Genomic DNA, 20778 nt, shown 5'->3' on the forward strand with positions numbered 1-20778 from the left:
TTGGTAAAAATTCTAATTCCCGGACACTGTCACAGAAGTACTGAAAGGACCCCCCTGGGTAGGGGGCCCCAGAATCTGCATTTGTGTCAACTTCTCCAGGGGCATACTTAAGTGTGCAGGGCTGCGGTACCGGTGACGGTGGTCGCTCCTGCAGCGCCGCCTTTGACCTGCGGGGGGCGGCCGAGGGACCGGGGCGGTCAAGGCGGCTGCGCAGAGCCCTTCTCACGCTGGGGCTTCCCAGCCAGATCCGCGTCGCTCAGCTGACAGCTCCGAAGACTGAAGAGGCGGTACGCTGGTTGAGCCGGGCGTCTCCAGGCGGAGCCGGCGAGTGGAGGTGAGGGGACCCGGAGCTAGGGTGGAGGGCGGAACTGTCGGGCCCGGCACGGCGGGGCAGCCGGAAGGTACGGTGGGGACTGCGCTCCGGGCGCGCGAGGCAGAGAAGGGCGGCTGGGCCGGGACTGCTCAGCGGGCTTCAGCTCCCCAGACCCGGGACGGGGCGCCCACAGCCCGGCCCGGCTACCCCGGGGCGCTTAGAGGAGGAAGGGGAAGGTCCAGGCCCTGCTCCTTTGGGACGCCCCGGGCCGGCCCACACCCGTGCAGCGCCCTCCGTGTCCAAGCGCCGGGGCAGGTAGCAGGGCTCGGGCCTGCCCCTAAGTTGTAGGTGAGTCTCACAAACAAGGACTCCACACACCGCGGTGAGCGGTGGAGACACCGGCAGCGGCGTGCTGACCCCGGAGCCAGGGCAGACCCCAGGGCTGGAGCCCGCACGGTGTGGCCTAGGAGTATGAGTAGGATTTTCCCAGGCCCAAGGGAAACCCGGGGGAGGAGGGGCCTTCCCTCACTGGTGTAGCGGTTTCCGGTTTGCCAAAAGTAATATTAAACTTGAATTCTGTCTTGTGTCGTGGCACCGGGGTTTATTCTCGTTCCCGTGTTACAGCTGAAGAAACAGGGTGGTCTGAATCCAGGTTTAGTTATGTATTAGCTGTGTGACTTTGGGCCAGCAAGGACTTAAAATGTCATTTTTCTCTGTATAATGGAAGTAGGGCCAGGACTTGCTCCATGGGGCTGTGGGAATGTAACGAGCTAATGCATTTAAAGGGCTTAGCACAATGCCTGACACACGGTAAGAGCTCCCTAAGTGACTGTTCTTACTGTTATTGTGACGACCGACCCAACCTGCTCCTAGTGGGATGTGGCAACGCTGTCACTGAACCTTGATTCTGGTCCCCCATAAGAGCACACTGCATCTCACCCCAAATCAGTTCTCACTTTTTCCAGTGTCTAATGTAAGGCCCTGCTAGATGCTGAGAACAATATACACAGATGCAAAAGACTTGATCCTCACCCTTAAGGAGCTAATGCGGTCTGGTAGGAGAGGAAATGCAAGTTCAGAGGAAGAACTGTAATGCAAGGTGGGTTGTGACAATGTCGTAGGAAAGTTACAGTAGAAAAGTTTGCTGGATTTTTGAAGAAAGACATATCTAATCGGAAATTTTTACGTGGAATAGGGGCTTTGGACATGGGTCTTGAAAGCTGAATGGATAGAATCAGAAGGAAATCTAGGTCAGCGATCTGAATTAAGGGACTGGGACCCAGTGGCAGCTTCAGAAGCTGGGGTCTGGTGGAGTAGGTCATGAGGAGCTGCCGATGAGAAACAGCTTGGAGTAGAGCTTAATCCTGGCTGCTCATTAGAATCACATGGAGAGCTTGGATAGCTACTGATGCCTGATTGAATTGCTCTGGGGTATAGCCTGGGTATTGGGATTTTTAAAGTAGCTTCTCAGGTGATTCTACTATGCGGACAAGGTAGAGAACACTAATCTAAAACCAGAAACTATAAATTCATCTCACCCCATTTATAATGTTTGAAGAGGAAGAAACAAAAAGCTTAATTACATTATCACCATGTACTACACCTGGTAAAATTGTTTACAATTAAGTAATGTGAAAAGACAGTATAGTACATAGTAATACTACTCAGTAAATGTAAATTAATCCTGAATTTCATTCTTAGCTTATTTGGGAGTCAGACATCTGAGAATTCGGTTTTAAAATTATGGTTTTATATCATTTTTTGCATATAATATTAGGATGTTCATAGGATTCTCTAAAACCCATCTATGGACCACTCTCCCCTTCTCCTTCATTCCCAGTTAAGAAGCCTGGTAAAGCATTTAGAATAGGGCTTAAAAGTGTGTGTGTGTGTGCGTGTGCGCGCGCGTGTGCGCTTTTGTTGTTTTGTTTTTAAATATCCTGCTGTCTTACTTAAATTAACCTAATGTTGAGTGTCCCTGGCAGGATTAATTCATTAGCAGGCAAGAGGAAAAACTGGAGGGGGATAGAAAGTGAAGGAATAGAGGAAGCAGAAGAGGAAAGGAAAAACAAAATCAAGAAAACCACAGGAAGTTGTTTGTTATGGGAGCATGCTGTACTGTCCTCTCATATGACCTCCGTGTTTCTCCTCAGCTCCTCCTGGGGCTGAAGGCAGTCAGATAAGAAGGGCACTCTTATTACTGGGGACATGCAAATGTCCGTTCAACCACGTGCCTCAGTTAGGCTGACCTAGGAGAGTAATATGCAGCTGTAGATTAGGATTGACTGTGTGTTAGGATGTGTTTGATTTAAGTGATGGTAACGGAAATTCAGAATTTAAATTTGGAGAGGGTCCTAACACCATCTTTTGTATTTTTTTTCTGCAGTTGGCAGGATTTCTGTAGTATACCTAGTATGAGTTCCACATCTTGGCCTCTTATCCAGCTTCAGCAGTCTCATCTCCATCATCTGGAGAATAAATGAGATTTGCATGAGTTCCAAACTGAGCTGAAATACGGACTGCAGTGCTAATATCCTTTTCTTCTGGTTGTTATTAACAGGTACTAACTGACCTCGAATAGAATATGTCACTGTGTCTTAGGGACACAGCTTAAGCAGAACTGTTACCATCTGCTGGAAAAACGTACTTTTTGAAAATGGAATCATTTTAAATGAATTTGTCTAAGTTTTGTAGTATCACCTTTTATAATGTGAAAAACCATGTCCTAACTTTTCAATTCTGTGCATTTCAATTTAGAAAAATATTTCAGCCAAGAGGGAGCATATTTGCAAATGCAGTTATAGTCCAATATTTTAATTGATAGAATGGTAATTTTTGGTGGTGGTTTTATTAAAGTAATTTTCATAGATTCTCACTACATATTTTTTGCACATTTAAATTATCTGATAGTGTGGTGCATCTTTCAGTTGCTGCGATTAAAAAGCATTGTACAGTTTAATTGTAGCATGTTTTCACTGTTGGTGTTACCTTAAAACATGATAAATGTTAAAATTGATTTGACAAAATTCATTATTGTTTCAAAAATTTAATGTTATTTTGCTGCTTCCTTAGTTATCTGTCTTACATAGTTATCTGTCCCTGTAACATTCTGTAGAGTAGGGTGGTCAACTGGGAGCAATTCTCTTCCGCCTCCCCAGTGCAAGGGGGGGATGTCTGGCGATATTTGTGACTGTCACAACTCTTGAGGAAAAGGGCTGCTATTGGTATCTAGTAGGTTGAAGCCAGGGATGCTGATACACATCCTCTAATGCACAGGATAACCTCCCACAACAGTTGTTTGTTCCAAAATGTCAGTAGCGCTGAGATTGAGAAAACCTGTCCTAGAGATTGCTGTGGATTTAAAAAATTCATTTATTTTTAAGAAGCATATCAAGTATACTTTGACTACTTTTATGAGCAAGGCATTTTCCGAAGTTGAGTGGGCAAGTCAAACTAATTTGTGATTTTTTTGATTGTGCTTTTTTACTTAAATCATACCTAACTGATAAAGTCAGCAATTAAAAGAACCACAACTGTCCTTTTTGGAAAAGGTTGTTACTGTTGCAGAGCTACTGGAATATTAGATATGCCTGTCATTTTTAGTTTGACAGAAAAGTGAGAATATTGATTAATTCTTTGCAGTTGTTTTTGAGGAACTTTCTTTTTGGGGGGTGTGGGGGGCGGCCATGGACAGTGCCGCTAGACTTTTCAAAACTCTGTGCCTTTTCTGTTCTTAACTGACTTGAATGATTGTCTTCAGCTCCTCAGAAAATTAAATGTCGTCAGAAGACCGAGAAGCTCAGGAGGATGAATTGCTGGCCCTGGCGAGTATTTATGATGGAGATGAATTTAGCAAAGCAGAGTCTGTCCAAGGTGGAGAAACCAGGATCTATTTGGACTTACCACAAAATTTCAAGATATTTGTGAGCGGTTAGTTAATATTCTCTTAAACAGATTTTTCTAAATAAAGGTTATTCTCAGTTTCTTAGTGTACCCTAAATTATTTATCATCTTTTGTTTATAGGCATTAGTGATATATGGTAGTATTACAGATTTAATGCCTGTTTCTCTTTTAATTGAAAATTGAGCTGGGGTGAACAATTTTCAATTTGATTCTGCCTTTTTGGTCACTGAATTAGGATATTATCCTGCATATTTCATGCATCCTAATCGTCTAACTAGCAGTTCATTAGCCATGAGTCATTGGCTGTTAAATAGGGATAATAAAAGAGAAAATGAAATAATATATGTGAAAACACTTGGAAAGATTTAAAGTACCATGGCGGTTGTTAATACTATTTGGTTTCCAGAATCTTTTCAACCACCATAAACACATGACACTTGCTGCTACTCCGTGACCTTCTGCTTCAGAAAAAAGTTGAAAACTGGTACTTTTTTTTTTTTTTTTTTTTTTTTGTGGTACGTGGGCCTCCCTCTGTTGCGGCCTCTCCCATTGCGGAGCACAGGCTCTGGACGCGCAGGCTCAGCGGCCATGGCTCACGGGCCCAGCCGCTCCGCGGCATGTGGGATCCTCCCAGACCGGGGCGCGAACCCGGTTCCCCTGCATCGGCAGGCGGACGCGCAACCACTGCGCCACCAGGGAAGCCCCGAAAACTGGTACTTTTGATACCAATGTACCAGATGTCATCTGTGAACACTTTCTCAAAATGTTTCTACTATAAAGGCTTTGAGTAAACAAAGTAAGTGTGATAACTGAAAATGAAACTTTGATTGTGAGAGTGTTGTGTGTTGTATCTTGCCCTCAAGAGATCCTTGTATTGGCACAAATTCTCCCAACTATGATTCACGGGTAGTTGGCACATGCTGGTCTAAGTAGGTCATGGCTCTTTGATAGAAATAAACGTCCTTTTCTCTAGATTGTGTCTTTAATCATCTACTGTAAAACAACAAAAGAAAACGTGTATTATTTGTCATTAGTATTAGGAATTATACTCAAAAGTGTATACAAGAATAAGTTGAGTATCTTCATTTTAAATTTCATGATGCTTAGTAGATTTATTTAAGGGCTTAAAGATTTTTTTTTTTAAGGTGGCGGCTATGAAGTAACAGGGAATAGAAGGTGCTTTGGGGGAGGGTTTTTATCCCCTCAACTAAAGCATTACGTTTTTCTTGAGCACTGCTCAGCAGTAACGGACACTCAAGTATTGACCAACTGATCCTTTCTAATCTTTGTTTTTGGTTCAGGCAATTCAAATGAGTGTCTCCAGAATAGTGGCTTTGAATACGCCATTTGCTTTCTGCCTCCACTTGTGCTGAACTTTGAACTGCCACCAGATTATCCATCCTCCGCCCCACCTTCATTCACACTTAGTGGCAAATGGCTGTCACCAACTCAGGTTAGACCCGAAACTTAATTTCTCCTATCCATTTTTAGAAACTTAAAAATCATCTTTAATTGAACACTACCTTGATGATCTTGAATTCAGTGCATGAAGAACAAATGGGTTTGATTTTGTAATTTTTTTTCCCCTCGCCTTCATGAATTGTAATGTTAATAAATTGAAAATGTTTGGTGTTTTAGAAAAGAATGGCGTAATTAGAACGATTAATCATTTTGAATGGCAGTAGGAGTAATCTTTAATCAAGTATATTGTTTCTCTCCTTGTCTTGCTGTTTTCCTATTTAATCTGTATTGTAATGGATACTATAAGGTCCTCCTCATTTTCCTTAGATGTTGGTATTGCTTTTTATTTTTTTTAGTTTCTTATCCATTCCTTAAATGAAAGATTTAATTGTAATTAGGAGGACTAAAATTGAGCTAATGTAGTTACAATAAATATTTCCTAAGAAAACATGAGTGCTTTTATTTTTAAAAGTCTGTATATTAATAACAGAGTTGTTGACTACTCTCACATAGGTGTGAATGCACACAAATAGAAATGTGTATGATTCCTGTAGATATCTCATTAAGGCTTGAGATCTTATATTATGATCTTCATTTCCTCTGGGTTGTATATCTTTTTCTAGTAACAGCCTCAACTCTTGATTGAGACATAAATATGGCTTGAAGCTAATATAATGTATTCTGGGATAGATAATGGATCAGTAGCAGTTATTTTTCTAGAAGTCATAATGAAGATTGATAGGCTGATGTATTAAGGCAAAAGCTGTCAGAGTTACTTGACCTCAAGGAACAGCTGTCAGTTTTTCCTTTTTGATCATGTAATTTTCGTTCCCACCCCTGCTCATCACCAGTCTCATCTTTAGATGAGAGTGCTTTTGTAAAATTGAACTTACAGTTTGAAAACAAAATTAAACTTTAAAAAAGAATAATACATGTAGAATAAAAAGGAATTTTACCTTACATTTTAATATCTGTGTCAGAGGCAACACATGCAAGACAGTGAATGATTTGCCCAAGAACATCAAAGATGTTTGACATTTAGATCACTGAGAGTGACTGAATTATCTAGATATTTATAGTCCCATTTCTCCAGAGAGCTCTTGATACTTTATGTCCATGCATGTTTGCACATATACAGTTTCAGATTCCAGCCAAATAGCATCTACTTAATGCTGGCTTTTGGGTGTGGGGAGAAGAGGGTTATTCATTATTTTACGTTACACAGCTAAAATCACAGTAGGGTTCTTTATCAAATAAATTTTTGTCCATATAATTGACATTTTAATTGTTCTATGTTTCTTCTTCCTTCAATTCTTGTTTGTTACTGGGCCCTGATTCCTTGGCATTATGAATTTCACCTGTTGATAGTGAAGTTGATTCATGGACCTGTCCCTCACTGAATTTGGTTGGTAGATAGAAGTGGATTTAGTTTTCTAGTATTTTCCATTATTCCTCTTCCAATATATATACACAATCTCTCTCATGCTCTTCTCTTTCTACCTCCCTTATTCCTCACATTTATGTACATCCCAGATGTCACTTTTGAGAAGGGACTAGAGAAGAAAAGAGGATGGAGGAGAATGGCTTCTTCACTGGAATTGGTAGCTCAAACAATACTCACGAACAAGGCTTCCCTTTTAGTATTTATTGCATTTTAAAGATTTCATCAGGTTTCTGGTTGATCATATAAGCATATTCATGCAAATGTATAGAAGCGTTAGTTGTCCAGTCTTGAAGTAGTAAGTGTTTAATTTTGTGCCTGTATAGGGTTTAGTGAATAGCACTTCGCAGCATAAGGAAGAGAGAATGTGGTCCTTTTTCACTTGGTATTCAAATTTACAAAATTTATTTACATCTGGAAGGCTTATTTTTTGATGTTTACCTTAAAAAGAAAAGCTGCTTATGATTCCTGAGCTCTACTTAAAAATATTTTACGTTTCTAATGGAAAATCTTATTTTTGCCTTTCAAATTGAACAGACCAGTTTTAAGGAGGAAGAGTCAAAATAGTTTAAACTTTGGTTGCTTAGGTTAGGAAATGTGAGCTTTACCTATGGCAGCCATACCATGTTAAGGGCTTATAATCATGTCTGGGTTCAATATCAGCCTGCCTCCCTCTATTAGCCAGGATCTGGTGTAAGCCCAGATTGCTTAGTTAAAATCAGCTTGTAAATCTGAATACCAAGTACTCTGAGGTTAGATTCTGTTAGTGATTCTTTCGCACGAGGTGGATTCTTGATACAACTGAAAGAATTAATTTTAAGGTTTGGATGGTATTTTTAAACTGTTCTTTTCCTAATCATTATTGTAGGGTACCTACAGGGCTACGACTCCAAGGAATAGAAATAGTTCATTTTAGAACTAGATCTCCTACATGAGGTAGCAATACTAATGTGAAGAAAAATAAAGAACAGAAAAAGTCCTCCATTGCAGTGGCTCGTATGTAAACCTAGTTCTGCATCTGGTAGAGTCTTGCTGTTTCTCTTGTCTTAATGATACTTCTTTTAGCTTCTGACCTTGTGTTCTACTGTGGCTCGTGTTGCTGAATAGTTTTAAGAAGTGCTTCACTAAGAACACTGACACTGTTGTGCAGCACAGTTTATCACAGAAGTGAAAAATCATGTTAGGAAGTAGAAAGGCCTGACTTAAAAAGATTTCAAGGGAAATCAGGAGTTGACAGCATCGTCATCTTTCCAAACTCACCAGCATCCTCATGTGTTTTCCCCTAGCTGTCTGCTCTCTGCAAGCACTTAGACAACCTGTGGGAAGAACACCGCGGCAGCGTGGTCCTGTTTGCCTGGATGCAGTTTCTTAAAGAAGAGACCTTAGCGTACCTGAATATCGTCTCTCCTTTTGAACTCAAGATGGGTTCTCAGAAAAAAGTTCAAAGGAGGATGGCTCAAGCTTCTTCCAACACAGAGCTAGATTTTGGAGGAGCTGCTGGATCTGATGTAGACCAAGTGGAAGTTGTGGACGAGAGAGCCGTGCAGGATGTGGAATCGTTGTCCAGTCTGATCCAGGAAATCTTGGACTTCGATCAGGCTCAACAGATAAAATGCTTTAATAGTAAATTGTTCCTGTGCAATATCTGCTTCTGTGAGAAGCTGGGTAGTGAGTGCATGTACTTCTTGGAGTGCAGGCATGTGTACTGCAAAGCCTGTCTCAAGGACTACTTTGAAATCCAGATCAGAGATGGCCAAGTTCAATGCCTCAACTGCCCAGAACCCAAGTGCCCTTCAGTGGCCACTCCTGGTCAGGTAACTCTTTTACTCCGCTATCAGCTGCCCCCTAATTCTCTCTCACAAAGGGAGACATTTTCTCAGGAACTTCTTGATAGGGCTCATCAGTGCAGTCTGAGGCCTGAGAGCCAGCTCACAAGTTGTTTCATTGTATCCATCAAGAATGCCATGATCTTAGTTTAAGCAAATGTAAATGCTTCCTTTGCTGGCTTTGGAATGGGCGGTCCTCCGCAGGGATGGATGAGCAGTTAAAAAGTAAAGTAATTCTGGTGATTTACTCTGTATATCTGCTAGGTGGGGGAACTACTACCCTGTCTTTATGTGATGTTGGGATCTGGAGGGGTTATCTCTTAGAATAGTTAACCAAATGTTTTACAGACTTTAAAGACAGCCTCCTTGGTTTCCTTTTTTTTCAGTCAACTCCATTAAAGCATAAATGTACTCATTTAAAGTATACCGTCTGCTTAGTTTTGACTAATGTGTAGACCCATGTAACCACCATCTCAGTCAAGATGTAGACCTCCCATACTTGGTTTGATTTTGAAGGGAGATAGAGTTTTAATTTATGTGCCTCTGGTTTACACTAGCTTCCTAAGGATCTCCTCAGGATCAGAACTGGTTGGGAAATCATCAAACCTATGATGTTTTATATTTCCCTCCAGGTCAAAGAGCTAGTGGAAGCAGAGTTATTTGCCCGTTATGACCGCCTTCTCCTCCAGTCTACCTTGGACCTGATGGCAGATGTGGTGTACTGCCCCCGCCCATCCTGCCAGCTGCCTGTGATGCAGGAGCCTGGCTGCACAATGGGCATCTGTTCCAGCTGCAATTTTGCCTTCTGTACTTTATGCAGATTGACCTACCATGGGGTTTCTCCATGTAAGGTGACTGCAGGTAGGTTGTAACTGTGTGAACTCAGTCTCCCAGCGCTCCCCACCCACCCCCCAAATAAAAAGAGACATCACTTCAGTTCTTCAGTTTGGAAGAATTGTGTTCTTCTGTGTTTGTTCAACAGATACTTTTGAGTCAGTTACTGTCCTAGGTTCTGGGGATATAGCAGTGACCAAATGCCCTCATGGAACTTAACATTCTAATGGAGGAGACAGGCAAACAAAATAAATAAGAATATTCGATGGTGGTAAATGCTGAAGAGGGAAAAAAAAATAAAGCAGGGACAGGCTATGAAGTGTTATGAAGGGGAAGGGGCTTCGGATTTTATTTAGAAAAACCAGGGGAGGCCTTGCTGACAAAGTGGTTTGAGTAAAGACTTGAAGGAAGTAAGGAAACAAGCCACGCAGATATCGGGGGGAGCATTCCAGGGAAGGAATGACAGAGTAATTTCTGTCTATGAATATGGAATAATGTAGATCCTGGTCGGCAAATGCAGAGCATCTAAGCTATCACTCTTGTTTCCACGGTACACATGTTTGATCAGTCATCAAGTGCTTTCTCAATGAGCCCAGGGAGGCCTCAGAATCTTCCTCAACACAGTGCTTCAGAAGGCTACCCTCTATTGAGGTAGTCACAGGAGGTAAAACCTGTTAGCCATTTCTGATCTAGATTAAGTTTTGAGGAATCAGGCCCTGGACATCAATTTGACTAGACTCTGGTGACTTAGTCTTTCTCAAACTGAAAGGGCTGATGATAATAGCTACTTCATAAGGTTATTGTAAGTTTGAAATGACCTATTGTAGTGCTACTTCAAGTTGTTATAGTTGTTATACTGGTCTGTGACAAGATAAATACAGAAATTGAGAGTCAGTGTTTGAAACTTTAATAACGATTTTGCTATCACTATTCACTGACTAAATTTTATGGCAGTCAAATCTAATAAAAATTTAGGCTTATATTTTCTGTCTTTTTACCCTCATTTTTCTAATAATTCATTTGATTATATTTTACAAAAGTACTGATCCTTGACAGAGTGAGGGAAAAAAACTGGTACTTAGCCATAGTTTGAGAATGGGCTAATGTATGTAAAATGCAAAATGGTAACTACTTTTAAAAAAATTTGTGTATTTATTTATTTATTTAAATTATTGAAATATAGTTGATTTAAAATGTGTTAATTTCTGCTGTACAGCAAAGTGATTAAGTTATACATATGTATACATTCCTTTTTATATTCTTTTCCATTATGGTTTATCACAGGATATTGATTATAGTTCCCTGTGCTATACAGTAGGACCTTGTTGTTTATCCATTCTATATAAATATAATCGTTTGCATCTGCTAACCCCAACCTCCCAATCCATCCCTCCCCCAGGTCCCCTCCCCCTTGGCAACCACAAGTCTGTTTTGTATGTCTGTGAGTCTGTTTTTGTTTTGTAGATAGGTTCATTTGTATCATATTTTAGATTCCACATATAAGTGATATTATATGGTATGTCTTTATGACTTAGTTCACTTAGTATGACAATCTCTAAGTTCATCCATGTTCCTGCACATGGCCTTATTTCATTCTTTTTTATGGCTGAGTAATATTCTGTTGTATCTATATACATACCACATCTTCTATCCATTCCTCTGGCGATGGACATTTAGGTTGTTTCCATGTCTTGACTATTATAAATAGTGCTGCTATGAACATAGGTATCTTTTTGAATTATAGTTTTGTCTGGATACATGCCCAAGAGTGGGATTGCTAGATCATATGGCAATTCTTATTTTTAGTTTTTTGAGGAATCTCCATACAGTTTTCCATAGTGGCTACACCAATTTACATTTCCACCAACAATGTAGGAGGGTCCCCTTTTCTCCACACCCCTTCCAGCATTTGTTATTTGTAGACTTGTTTGTTTTTTTGTTTTCTTTTTTTGGCCTTAATGTGTGGCATGTGGGATCTTGGTTCCCTGTCCAGGGATTGATCCCGTGCCCCCTGCATTGGGAGCGTGGAGCCTTAACCACTGGACTGCCAGGGAAGTCTCCTGTAGACTCTTTTTTTCCTTTTAAAGTTTAGTTTTTATTTTTATTTATTTATTTATTTTTATAAATTTATTTATTATTTATTTTTGGCTGTGTTGGGTCTTTGTTGCTGCACGCGGGCTTTCTCTAGTTGTGGCAAGCGGGGGCTACTCTTCGTCACGGCGCACAGGCTTCTCATTGCGGTGGCTTCTCTTGTTGCAGAGCACGGGCTCTAGGGCGCGCGGGCTTCAGTAGTTGTGGATCGTGGGCTCTAGAGTGAAGGCTCAGTAGTTGTGGCACATGGGCTTAGTTGCTCTGCGTCATGTGGGATCTTCCCAGACCAGGGCTTGAACCTGTGTCCCCTGCATTGGCAGGTGGATTCTTAACCACTGCGCCACCAGGGAAGTGCTCCCCTGTAGACTTTTTAGTGGTGGCCATTCTGACTGGTGTGAGGTGGTACTTCATCGTAGTTTTGATTTGCATTTCTCTAATAGTTAGCAGTGATGAGCCTCTTTTCATATGTCTTTCGGTTATCTGGATGTCTTCTTTGGAGAAATGTCTATTTAATTGTTTTGCCCATTTTTCCATTGAGTTGTTTGTTTGTTTTTTGTTGAGTTGTGTGAGCTGTTTGTATATTTTGGAAATTAAGACCTTGTCGGTTACATCATTTGCAAACATTTGCAAATGTTTTCTCCCAGCCTATAGGTTGTCTTTTCATTTTGTTTACGGTTTCCTTTGCTGTACAGAAGCTTGTAAGTTAGATTAGGTCACATTTGTTTATTTTTGCTTTTATTTCTATTGCCTTGGTCAGAAATGTTTTGCCTATGTTCTCTTCTAGAGGTTTTATGGTGTTATGTCTTGTATTTAAGTCTTAAACCACAAAATGGTAACTAGTAATGCCAGTATTACTATAGTTGTTAATTGTTAGCAGAGTGTCATTATCTCTAAGAAAGGACCCTGAGAGGAGAATGAGTAAATACAGTACTTCCAGTTGCCTATTGCAGAGTCTTGTAGTGGTTATAGGCAGATGGGATGGAGAACTCACCAGAATATAATGTTAGCCTTTACTTTAGACTTCTGTATCCTTATCATTGAGAGGCTGAAGTACATTTCAGGTGTTTCACAGTGTTTGGGGAAGAAATCAAAGATAGGCTTGGGGGCTTCAGCAAAATTAGGAATCTCTTTCTCAGCTCTATATCTATATATTCGATATTACCACACAAAATATATGATATACTAATAATTTTATTATTTTGAGAACATTAGAGCAGTAACCTTTGTCCTTAAGATGTCTAGGAACACAAAAACGCTTTGAATTAGTAGAGGAGATAAAAGTGACAGGATAAAAAAAATACATGTCTGCTACATCCAAGTAGAAGTGATGGAGTCGTGGGAATGACAACACAGAGAAAGGATTCACAGGTGAAGCAAAAGTGCACATAGAGGGGCTTCCCTGGTGGCGCAGTGGTTGGGAGTCCGCCTGCCGATGCAGGGGACGCGGGTTCGTGCCCCAGTCCAGGAGGATCCCGCATGCCGCAGGGCGGCTGGGCCAGTGAACCATGGCCGCTGAGCCTGTGCATCCGGAGCCTGTGCTCCGCAATGGGAGAGGCCACAGCAGTGAGAGGCCAGCGTACTGCAAAAAAAAAAAAAAAAAAAAAAAGTGCAGATAGAATTCCACCCCTGAAGATGTCCACTGCATTTAGAGAGAAGATGTTCACTTTTAAGTAATGTGAGGAAAGTAAATTAATAAAATAGCTAGAACATTGTTGAGAGAGGTCTTTAATTAATTGTGTTGAAAAATTAAGGTAATAGAATTGTGAGCAAAAGCCTGGTCTACAACTAAAGCCTTTGGGAATGGCTGCCCATTCCATTTGAGTTAAGTGATAAAGCAGTAGAAACCAGATTGAAGAGTATTAAGGGGAAAAGTTGACAGGAGGGACTTTTCATTTCCTGTGGGTGGTAAACTTTATTCACTGGCTTCTTTTTATATACAGAATTGAACAGCTGGTCTTTGCCCTTAGGTGCTTTTGTTTAATTTGGTAGGCCTGTTGTTATCAAATGGTGAATGATGCTGATTTAGTAGAAAATCAGCGTCTGTTTCAACCTTTGTGTCATTTAGATAAGTCAGTCTTAAACTGTACTACTAGTTGTACTAGTTGCACAAAAATATCAACATTAATAAGTTAAAATCAAAGGAAAAAGATAAGCTGTTATTCTGTCACCTTAAACAAGTCCAGCTTTTCTACTTGGAGGAGTCCTGTCTGTTCTTTGTCTTTCATGCATGTGTAATTTTTACCTAGTTACAACCTAAATATGCTTTTTTCTGAATTCCATAATGAGTATTTTAACTGAGTTGTAGCCATCCTAATTATAAGTTTTAATAACTAAATATTATATCTTAAGTGACTACACACATAATTATTCCCTTGGACATTTAATTTGTTTGCCATTTTTATATGTAACTTTACTTTGGTTTAATTCCTTATGATAAAATCCCAGGAATAGCATTATTGAGTAGTCAGAGGTTATGGCCAATTTTAATGGTTCTTAATCAACATTACAAGTTGTATAAAAGTTAATTTTCCATTTCACTTTCTAGAGAAATTAATGGACTTAAGAAATGAGTACCTGCAAGCAGATGAGGCCAATAAAAGATTTTTGGAACAGAGGTATGGTAAGAGGGTGATTCAGAAGGCACTGGAAGAGATGGAAAGTAAGGAGTGGCTAGAAAAGAACTCAAAGAGCTGCCCATGTTGTGGGACTCCCATCGAGGTAAAGGTTTGGGGACAGATATGGAGGCAAACCTAATTGCAAGCATGTTACAATTTCCTCAAGAAGCCTTTTAATTTTGTGACTAATTAAGAAAACACATATTGGTATTTATTGAACTTTCTTAACTTGGAAGATGTAAATTTACTATTTACATCTTTACATTTATTTACTAAATATTGTTATTGACCTAAAATGTATGTAGACTTCCCATTTCAAAGTGCTTTCGTATGGTGACAGTTGTTCCCACGTTATATCCACCTCAAAATTGAGTGGGTTATAAAGAGGCCATACTCGAGCTACAGTCAACTCTTAACTCATCTACGTGACTAAAAAAGAATCAAGCCTGAGTTCTCCTCCGAACTATATACCCTGGAATTTAATAGCTGTTTTACAAGTGCCTGCTTATGAAATGGAGACATTTCAGACATCTGAAATATGCCTTTGCATTTGATTCTGTTGTTCCAATCCATCATATCTGAGCTGACCCTTGTGGTGATGTCCCAGTTACTCCATTAAGGAAACTGGCCTTCTATTTAACCACTTCTGACATGCCTCAGCTCTTATAGAATGGGGGACTTGGTACCAAATGTTTACTTAGATTTATGTAAAAAGTTTAAATCCCATATATTAAATCCAAACATTTCAATATTAATCTAACTATATGTTTCACTTATACATGTTTGGTTTGTATTTACTGTTGATCAGAAGAGGTTTTGCTACATATCTAATTGTAGGAACACCTGCTAAGTATTTTCTGTATTTTACTTGTAATGCAAAAGAGTTAGGCATTCACAGTTATCAGTGTGTGTTACCTGTATATCTCCACCCTGCATTAGAAAAGGGAGAAGACAAGGAGAATGTTGTACCAAATCATTTTGGCATGTGCATTTCTCTTTTGCTTTTGTAGCCTCGATATTTTTCTCTCTCTTTCCCACCAGAAATTAGATGGATGTAACAAGATGACATGTACTGGCTGTATGCAGTATTTCTGCTGGATTTGCATGGGTTCTCTCTCCAGAGCAAACCCTTATAAACATTTCACTGATCCTGCTTCCCCGTGTTTTAACCGGTACGTACACACAGAACTCCTAGTCTCAGAAGTTTTGGGTACTTGGTTTGTGGACCATAAGCCCAGAAAGTTTTACTTCAGTACTTTGCTTATTTAGACAATTCTCATATATTTTCCCCCATGTATGAATTTTCTTGAAAATATACTATCTGGGGATTTTCTTTTGTTTATTATCCTCCTCAACTTTTGTATCTTTTTTTTTTTTTTTTTTTTTTGGGGTACGCGGGCCTCTCACTGTTGTGGCCTCTCCCGTTGCGGAGCACAGGCTCCAGACGCACAGCCTCAGTGGCCATGGCTCACGGGCCCAGCCGCTCCACGGCATGTGGGGTCTTCCCGGACCCGGGCACGAACCCGTGTCCCCTGCATCGGCAGGCGGATTCTCAACCACTGCGCCACCAGGGAAGCCCTCCTCCTCAACTTTTTCAGTGAAAATTTTCAAACATACAGAAAGGTTAGGACTATGGTTAATAGGATACCTTCCACCAAAATGAACAATTGGTAATATTTTGCCATATTTGTTTTCTAAATTTATTGCTGAACTTGAACTACTTGACCCTAAGTTGGAAATATGATGCTTCATCTCTATATGCTTTTTTTCCTTTAATTAATTAATTTATTTATTTTTGGCTGCGTTGGGTCTTCGTATCTGCGCGCAGGCTTTCTCTAGCTGCAGTGAGCGCGGACTACTCTTGGTTGCGGTGCGCGGGCTTCTCACTGCGGTGGCTTCTCTTGTTGCAGAGTACAGGCTCTAGGCGCATATGCTTCAGTAGTTGTGGCGCGTGGGCTCAGTAGTTGTGGCTCACGGGCTCTAGAGCTCAGGCCCAGTAGATGTGGCACACAGGCTTAGTTGCTCTGCAGCATGTGGGATCTTCCTGGACCAAGGCTCAAACCCGTGTCCCCTGCACCGGCAGGTGGATTCTTAACCACTGCGCCACCAGGGAAGTCCCTCTATATGCTTTTACACGTCTTTCCTAAGATAAGAAAAGTCTTCTATATAACAACATTACTGCAAAAAATTTAGCAACAATGGCATACTATCATCTAATAAAACATTTCAGACTTATCAACTATCCCTAAAAATATCACTTGAAGCTGTTTTAATATACCAGGATCTAATCAAGTTCAATCACCTTATTTGGTTCTGTCTCTTTAGTTTCTTAATGGAGAAAAGTTTTGCCCACCTTTTTTTTGTTTGTTTGTTTGTGTTGAGGGGAACATTGACTTTTTGAGGAGTCCAGGCTGTTGTCCTGTATAACTTCTTACCTTCTGGAGTTTTGTTTCTCCATGGTACCATTGAGTTTGTTTCTCTATCCTCTCTATTTCCTGTAAAGTGGAAGTTAGCTCTAGACTGGAGTTTGACTAGATTTAGAGTAACATTTTTGACAAGAATACTTAATAAGGGGTGACGTACTTCATGTTGTACCACATCAGATCCATAATGTCAGGCTGTCTCACTGTTAGTATGATGCTCAGTTGTATCATTTGTTCCATTGTAAAGGTAAGGTTTCTCTTTTTGTTATTAGTAAGGGATCTGTGGGGTGATTCCTTGGCACAACGTGAATATCTTGTTCTCCACCAGCTCCAATTTCAGCATCAGCTGATAATCTTTGTTAATAGACACCTGTGGAGTACCTACAATCAGTCATTGGTGTTATGAAACTGTAAGATAAGTTGAAGAAACAGGCTCTTCCCATGAACCATTGGAAATATAGTGTTGAAAATTGCATAAATTTTAAGTAAATTTATGGGGAGGAAACAAATTGGCAACTGAAAAATATTCTATAGATGGAGAGTGCAAGGACAGTGAAGATGGAGAGGATGGAGTGATTAGCGTGTAATAAAGTTATAGTATTTTGAAGTAGTTCAGTTTCTAGACTGCCTGAATTTTCCAGTCTTGGCTTATTCCACATATTGTACACATTTAGTATCAGTTTTGTGATACCCATCTCCCATTATTGTTTATGCTTGGTCCTAGAGAGTTGTCTGGATCCTTAAAAGGGCTGTTCCTATAAACTTTAAGGGACCCATATTTCAGCCCTCCCCAGTGGAATGATTAAAGGAGAGGAAAAGATATACAAAGATGTTATCAGAAGAGTACAGAAAGTATATTTGAGAAAAGGAAAGAAATTATATTCAGTTTCTATCAGGTGTATTAAAATGTACCTTATTTTATGCTTCCAGGTTGTTCCATGCTGTGGATGTTAATGGAGATATTTGGGAAGATGAGGTTGAAGACTAGTTAACTTCTGCTGCTCAAGATATGGAAGTGGAATGGTTTGCCCTAATCTTTTGTCAAGTATACAGAGTAACTTCGCAGGATATTTAGGGTACCATTGATTCCCTCTTCCTATGTAGAAAATACGGAAGAACGAGTTTGATATTTTCATGTGGTACTACTGATTAAGGCACATTCAGACATTTTTCATTGCAACATGATTGAGGAAATATTAAGCCAAAGGTTCCGAAAATGAAAGCTAGAAAATATTAGTATTACAGTGTGCCCAAAGCTTTGAGTAGTTAAAAATTAAATATTTATTTTCTTCTCCAAGCTTTAGGTAAGGAGAGAGGGGTCAAGAGTTAAACTTATAGTCCTTTTTATCTCTGAGAAACATCCCTCTAAGACATTCTGTGGGAGCTCCCTCAGTAGTACTGCTTACAACTGGGGTGGGTAGAAGCCTTATTAAAATTGTACCGAGAGCCTGATGTTATTTACTCCATGTTACATTCTTTCCAACCTGAATTTCTGCTAAATTAATTTTCTTTGGAGGAAGCCCTTTACTCTATAACTGATTGGATGGCCCAGTGTCATTTTGATCTGATTTTCAGAATAGAAATTTATAGATAATTTAAAAAATATTTTTTGATACCACAAACACTGTGGGTCACCTGATATATTTATTAGTGGTCTATAGTCCACTGGTTTTGAGCCAAATCTAGAATTTATTGATACTGGCTCAGAAGAATTTCAGCCCTGTTCAACTTTCCTGTTTCTGCTAGGCAGTAGAGCCTAGATTCAGAACGACTTGTCTTCTGTTCTGCATTCTTTCTGTTGACTCTTGCCCTGCTTTTCATTGGTAAGGGCAGTTTTAATATTAGCTCCAGCAGCTCATATTTCTATTTTCTCTGCTGGGATAGGCGAAAGCCTAATATGTTCCCAAGCTGAACTTTAATTATCTGCGTTTTGAACACTGCACCACCATAGTTCCAGTCCTAACTTTCTGAATTCTTTTTAAAGGGCTTCTCTAATAAGCTGTGGAAATTTGTCTTCCTATCCTTTTTTTTTTTTTTGCAACAGCGCTGTTTCAGGGGATAATTTTGGCTTGATACCTAGATCCTTGTTTCTGGGTTTTGCTGGCTTTTTGAAAAATTGTCTTTCCTTGTGGTTTGGTGAGTGGCTTGGTAGCAAAATAAGATTTTTGGAAAAAAAGGACAGAGGAATTCATCTGCAGTTGTGAACATGTTCTTTTTTCATACCTTGTCATTGAAAATTGGGGAATCACTCTTAACCATTTTAAGTGTGTGTATCCAAAGAGCACGGACTGTTTCTGGATTGTCAATGAGAATGCTTAATCTTAAAAATAAAAATTATTTAAAAATTGTCTTATAATTAAAGCAGAGTTGCTGCTCTGTGTTCTGTCACCAAGGCAACTGATCACATTTAAAAACCATATGGTATATAACACATATTCTTAAAATGAGCAGAAGAAAGTCATAGTATAGTGCCTCCGCTTGTGACTGAACTTAGATTTTAGGACCCATATTTTGGTTGAACTACATGGACTTCGATTCAGCACATTTAATATAAGAACGAAAGTTAACTTAAAGAATAAGTTGAAGATAAGAAATGGAAATTAAAACAGCTAATTATACAGTACATACTTGAGAAGAGTGCTTCTTCTCAGTGACTGGATAGGAGTTCAATTCATCTTTCACTACTAGCCACTCAGAAACTCTTTAGTTCATGGGCTAGTTGATGTTGCTGGAGATTATTTTATTTTAGGCTGTTGTACATTATGTTGATGATGTATTGGAAGTAGGAAAGAAGCCTTAGTTTCGTGAAACAAATGGCAGGGTTTTTCTCCATGATTTTAAAAAACACGTGGGCTTCCCTAGTGGCGCAGTGGTTAAGAATCCGCCTGCCAATGCAGGGGACATGGGTTTGAGCCTTGGTCCGGGAAGATCCCACATGCCACAGAGCAACTAAGCCCGTGAGCCACAACTACTGGGCCTGCGGTCTAGAGCCCGCGAGCCACAACTACTGAGCCCGCACACCACAACTACTGAAGCCCGTGCGCCTAGAGCCCATGCTCTGCAACAAGAGAAGCTACCGCAATGAGAAGCCTGCGCGCTGCAACAAAGAGTAGCCCCCGCTCGCCACAACTAGAGAAAGCCTGTGCGCAGCAACAAAGACCCAGCGCAGCCAAAAATAAATAAATAAATAAATAAATAAATAAATAACACAACAGGTCGTTAGTCTCAAAGATTTGTTTGTTCAACTGAGTGTTTCTTCCTTAGGTACAAAATCTTCACCCCTTAATTTTCACAAAGACAATAGGGCTTATTTTTGAGGCATGAGTTACGAGCTAATTTTAAGATGGTGTAGTTTTGGGTAGAGTACTTCTGTCTCTGAGTAAAATGGAAGATTGAGGTAACCCCTCATATGACCTGTGAAATAAATAGGATTGTGGAATGTTGGTATATCAAGAAAGTATATGAGAGAACAAAGAGTTTTGTGTATCTAGCTTCATTTCATGAAGGCCTTTTTTTTTTTCCCCAGCATTTAAAATTATTGTTTTATTTAAAAATTAACTTATTTTTGCCAATATGATAGGGCAAAATGGCACACCATTAAAAAATTTTTTGCACACATTAATTACTAATGAGTATAATTTTTGGAAATTTGAAATTTCATTCTATGAATTGCTGTTAATTTCCTTTGAATTTTTAAAAAAAATTTATTTATTTATTTATTTTTGGCTGTGTTGGGTCTTTGTTGCTGCGCATGGGCTTTTCTCTAGTTGTGGCGAGCGGGGGCTACTCTTCGTTGTGGTGTGTGGGCTTCTCATTGCGGTAGCTTCTCTTGTTGCAGAGCATGGGCTCTAGGCGCACGGGCTTGTTTAC

The 20778-nt window shown here is 40.0% G+C and overlaps 1 protein-coding gene across 9 annotated transcripts; it reads left to right on the forward strand.

The window, feature by feature from the left end:
* The first annotated feature begins 98 nt into the window (after positions 1-98).
* RNF14 (ring finger protein 14) lies at positions 99-19264 on the forward strand. Of its 9 annotated transcripts, none has more exons than XM_007102062.4 (10): positions 99-334; positions 1263-1412; positions 2700-2873; positions 4074-4243; positions 5519-5670; positions 8406-8933; positions 9578-9806; positions 14416-14588; positions 15527-15657; positions 17839-19264. In XM_007102062.4, exons 4-10 carry the CDS (start codon positions 4090-4092, stop codon positions 17894-17896), a joined length of 1425 nt encoding a protein of 474 aa, XP_007102124.1. In that variant the 5' UTR covers positions 99-334; positions 1263-1412; positions 2700-2873; positions 4074-4089; the 3' UTR covers positions 17897-19264. The 9 variants fall into 9 exon arrangements, with proteins under 9 accessions (XP_007102124.1, XP_007102123.1, XP_007102127.1 ...); XM_055086811.1 differs by lacking the exon at positions 99-334 and adding an exon at positions 383-661 and having other exon boundaries at positions 2700-2843; positions 4062-4243; XM_028493324.2 differs by lacking the exon at positions 99-334 and adding an exon at positions 384-661.
* Positions 19265-20778: the final 1514 nt, after the last annotated feature.

The sequence above is a fragment of the Physeter macrocephalus genome, chromosome 8 (assembly GCF_002837175.3).
Source record: "Physeter macrocephalus isolate SW-GA chromosome 8, ASM283717v5, whole genome shotgun sequence".
NCBI classification, from domain to species: Eukaryota; Metazoa; Chordata; class Mammalia; order Artiodactyla; family Physeteridae; genus Physeter; species Physeter macrocephalus.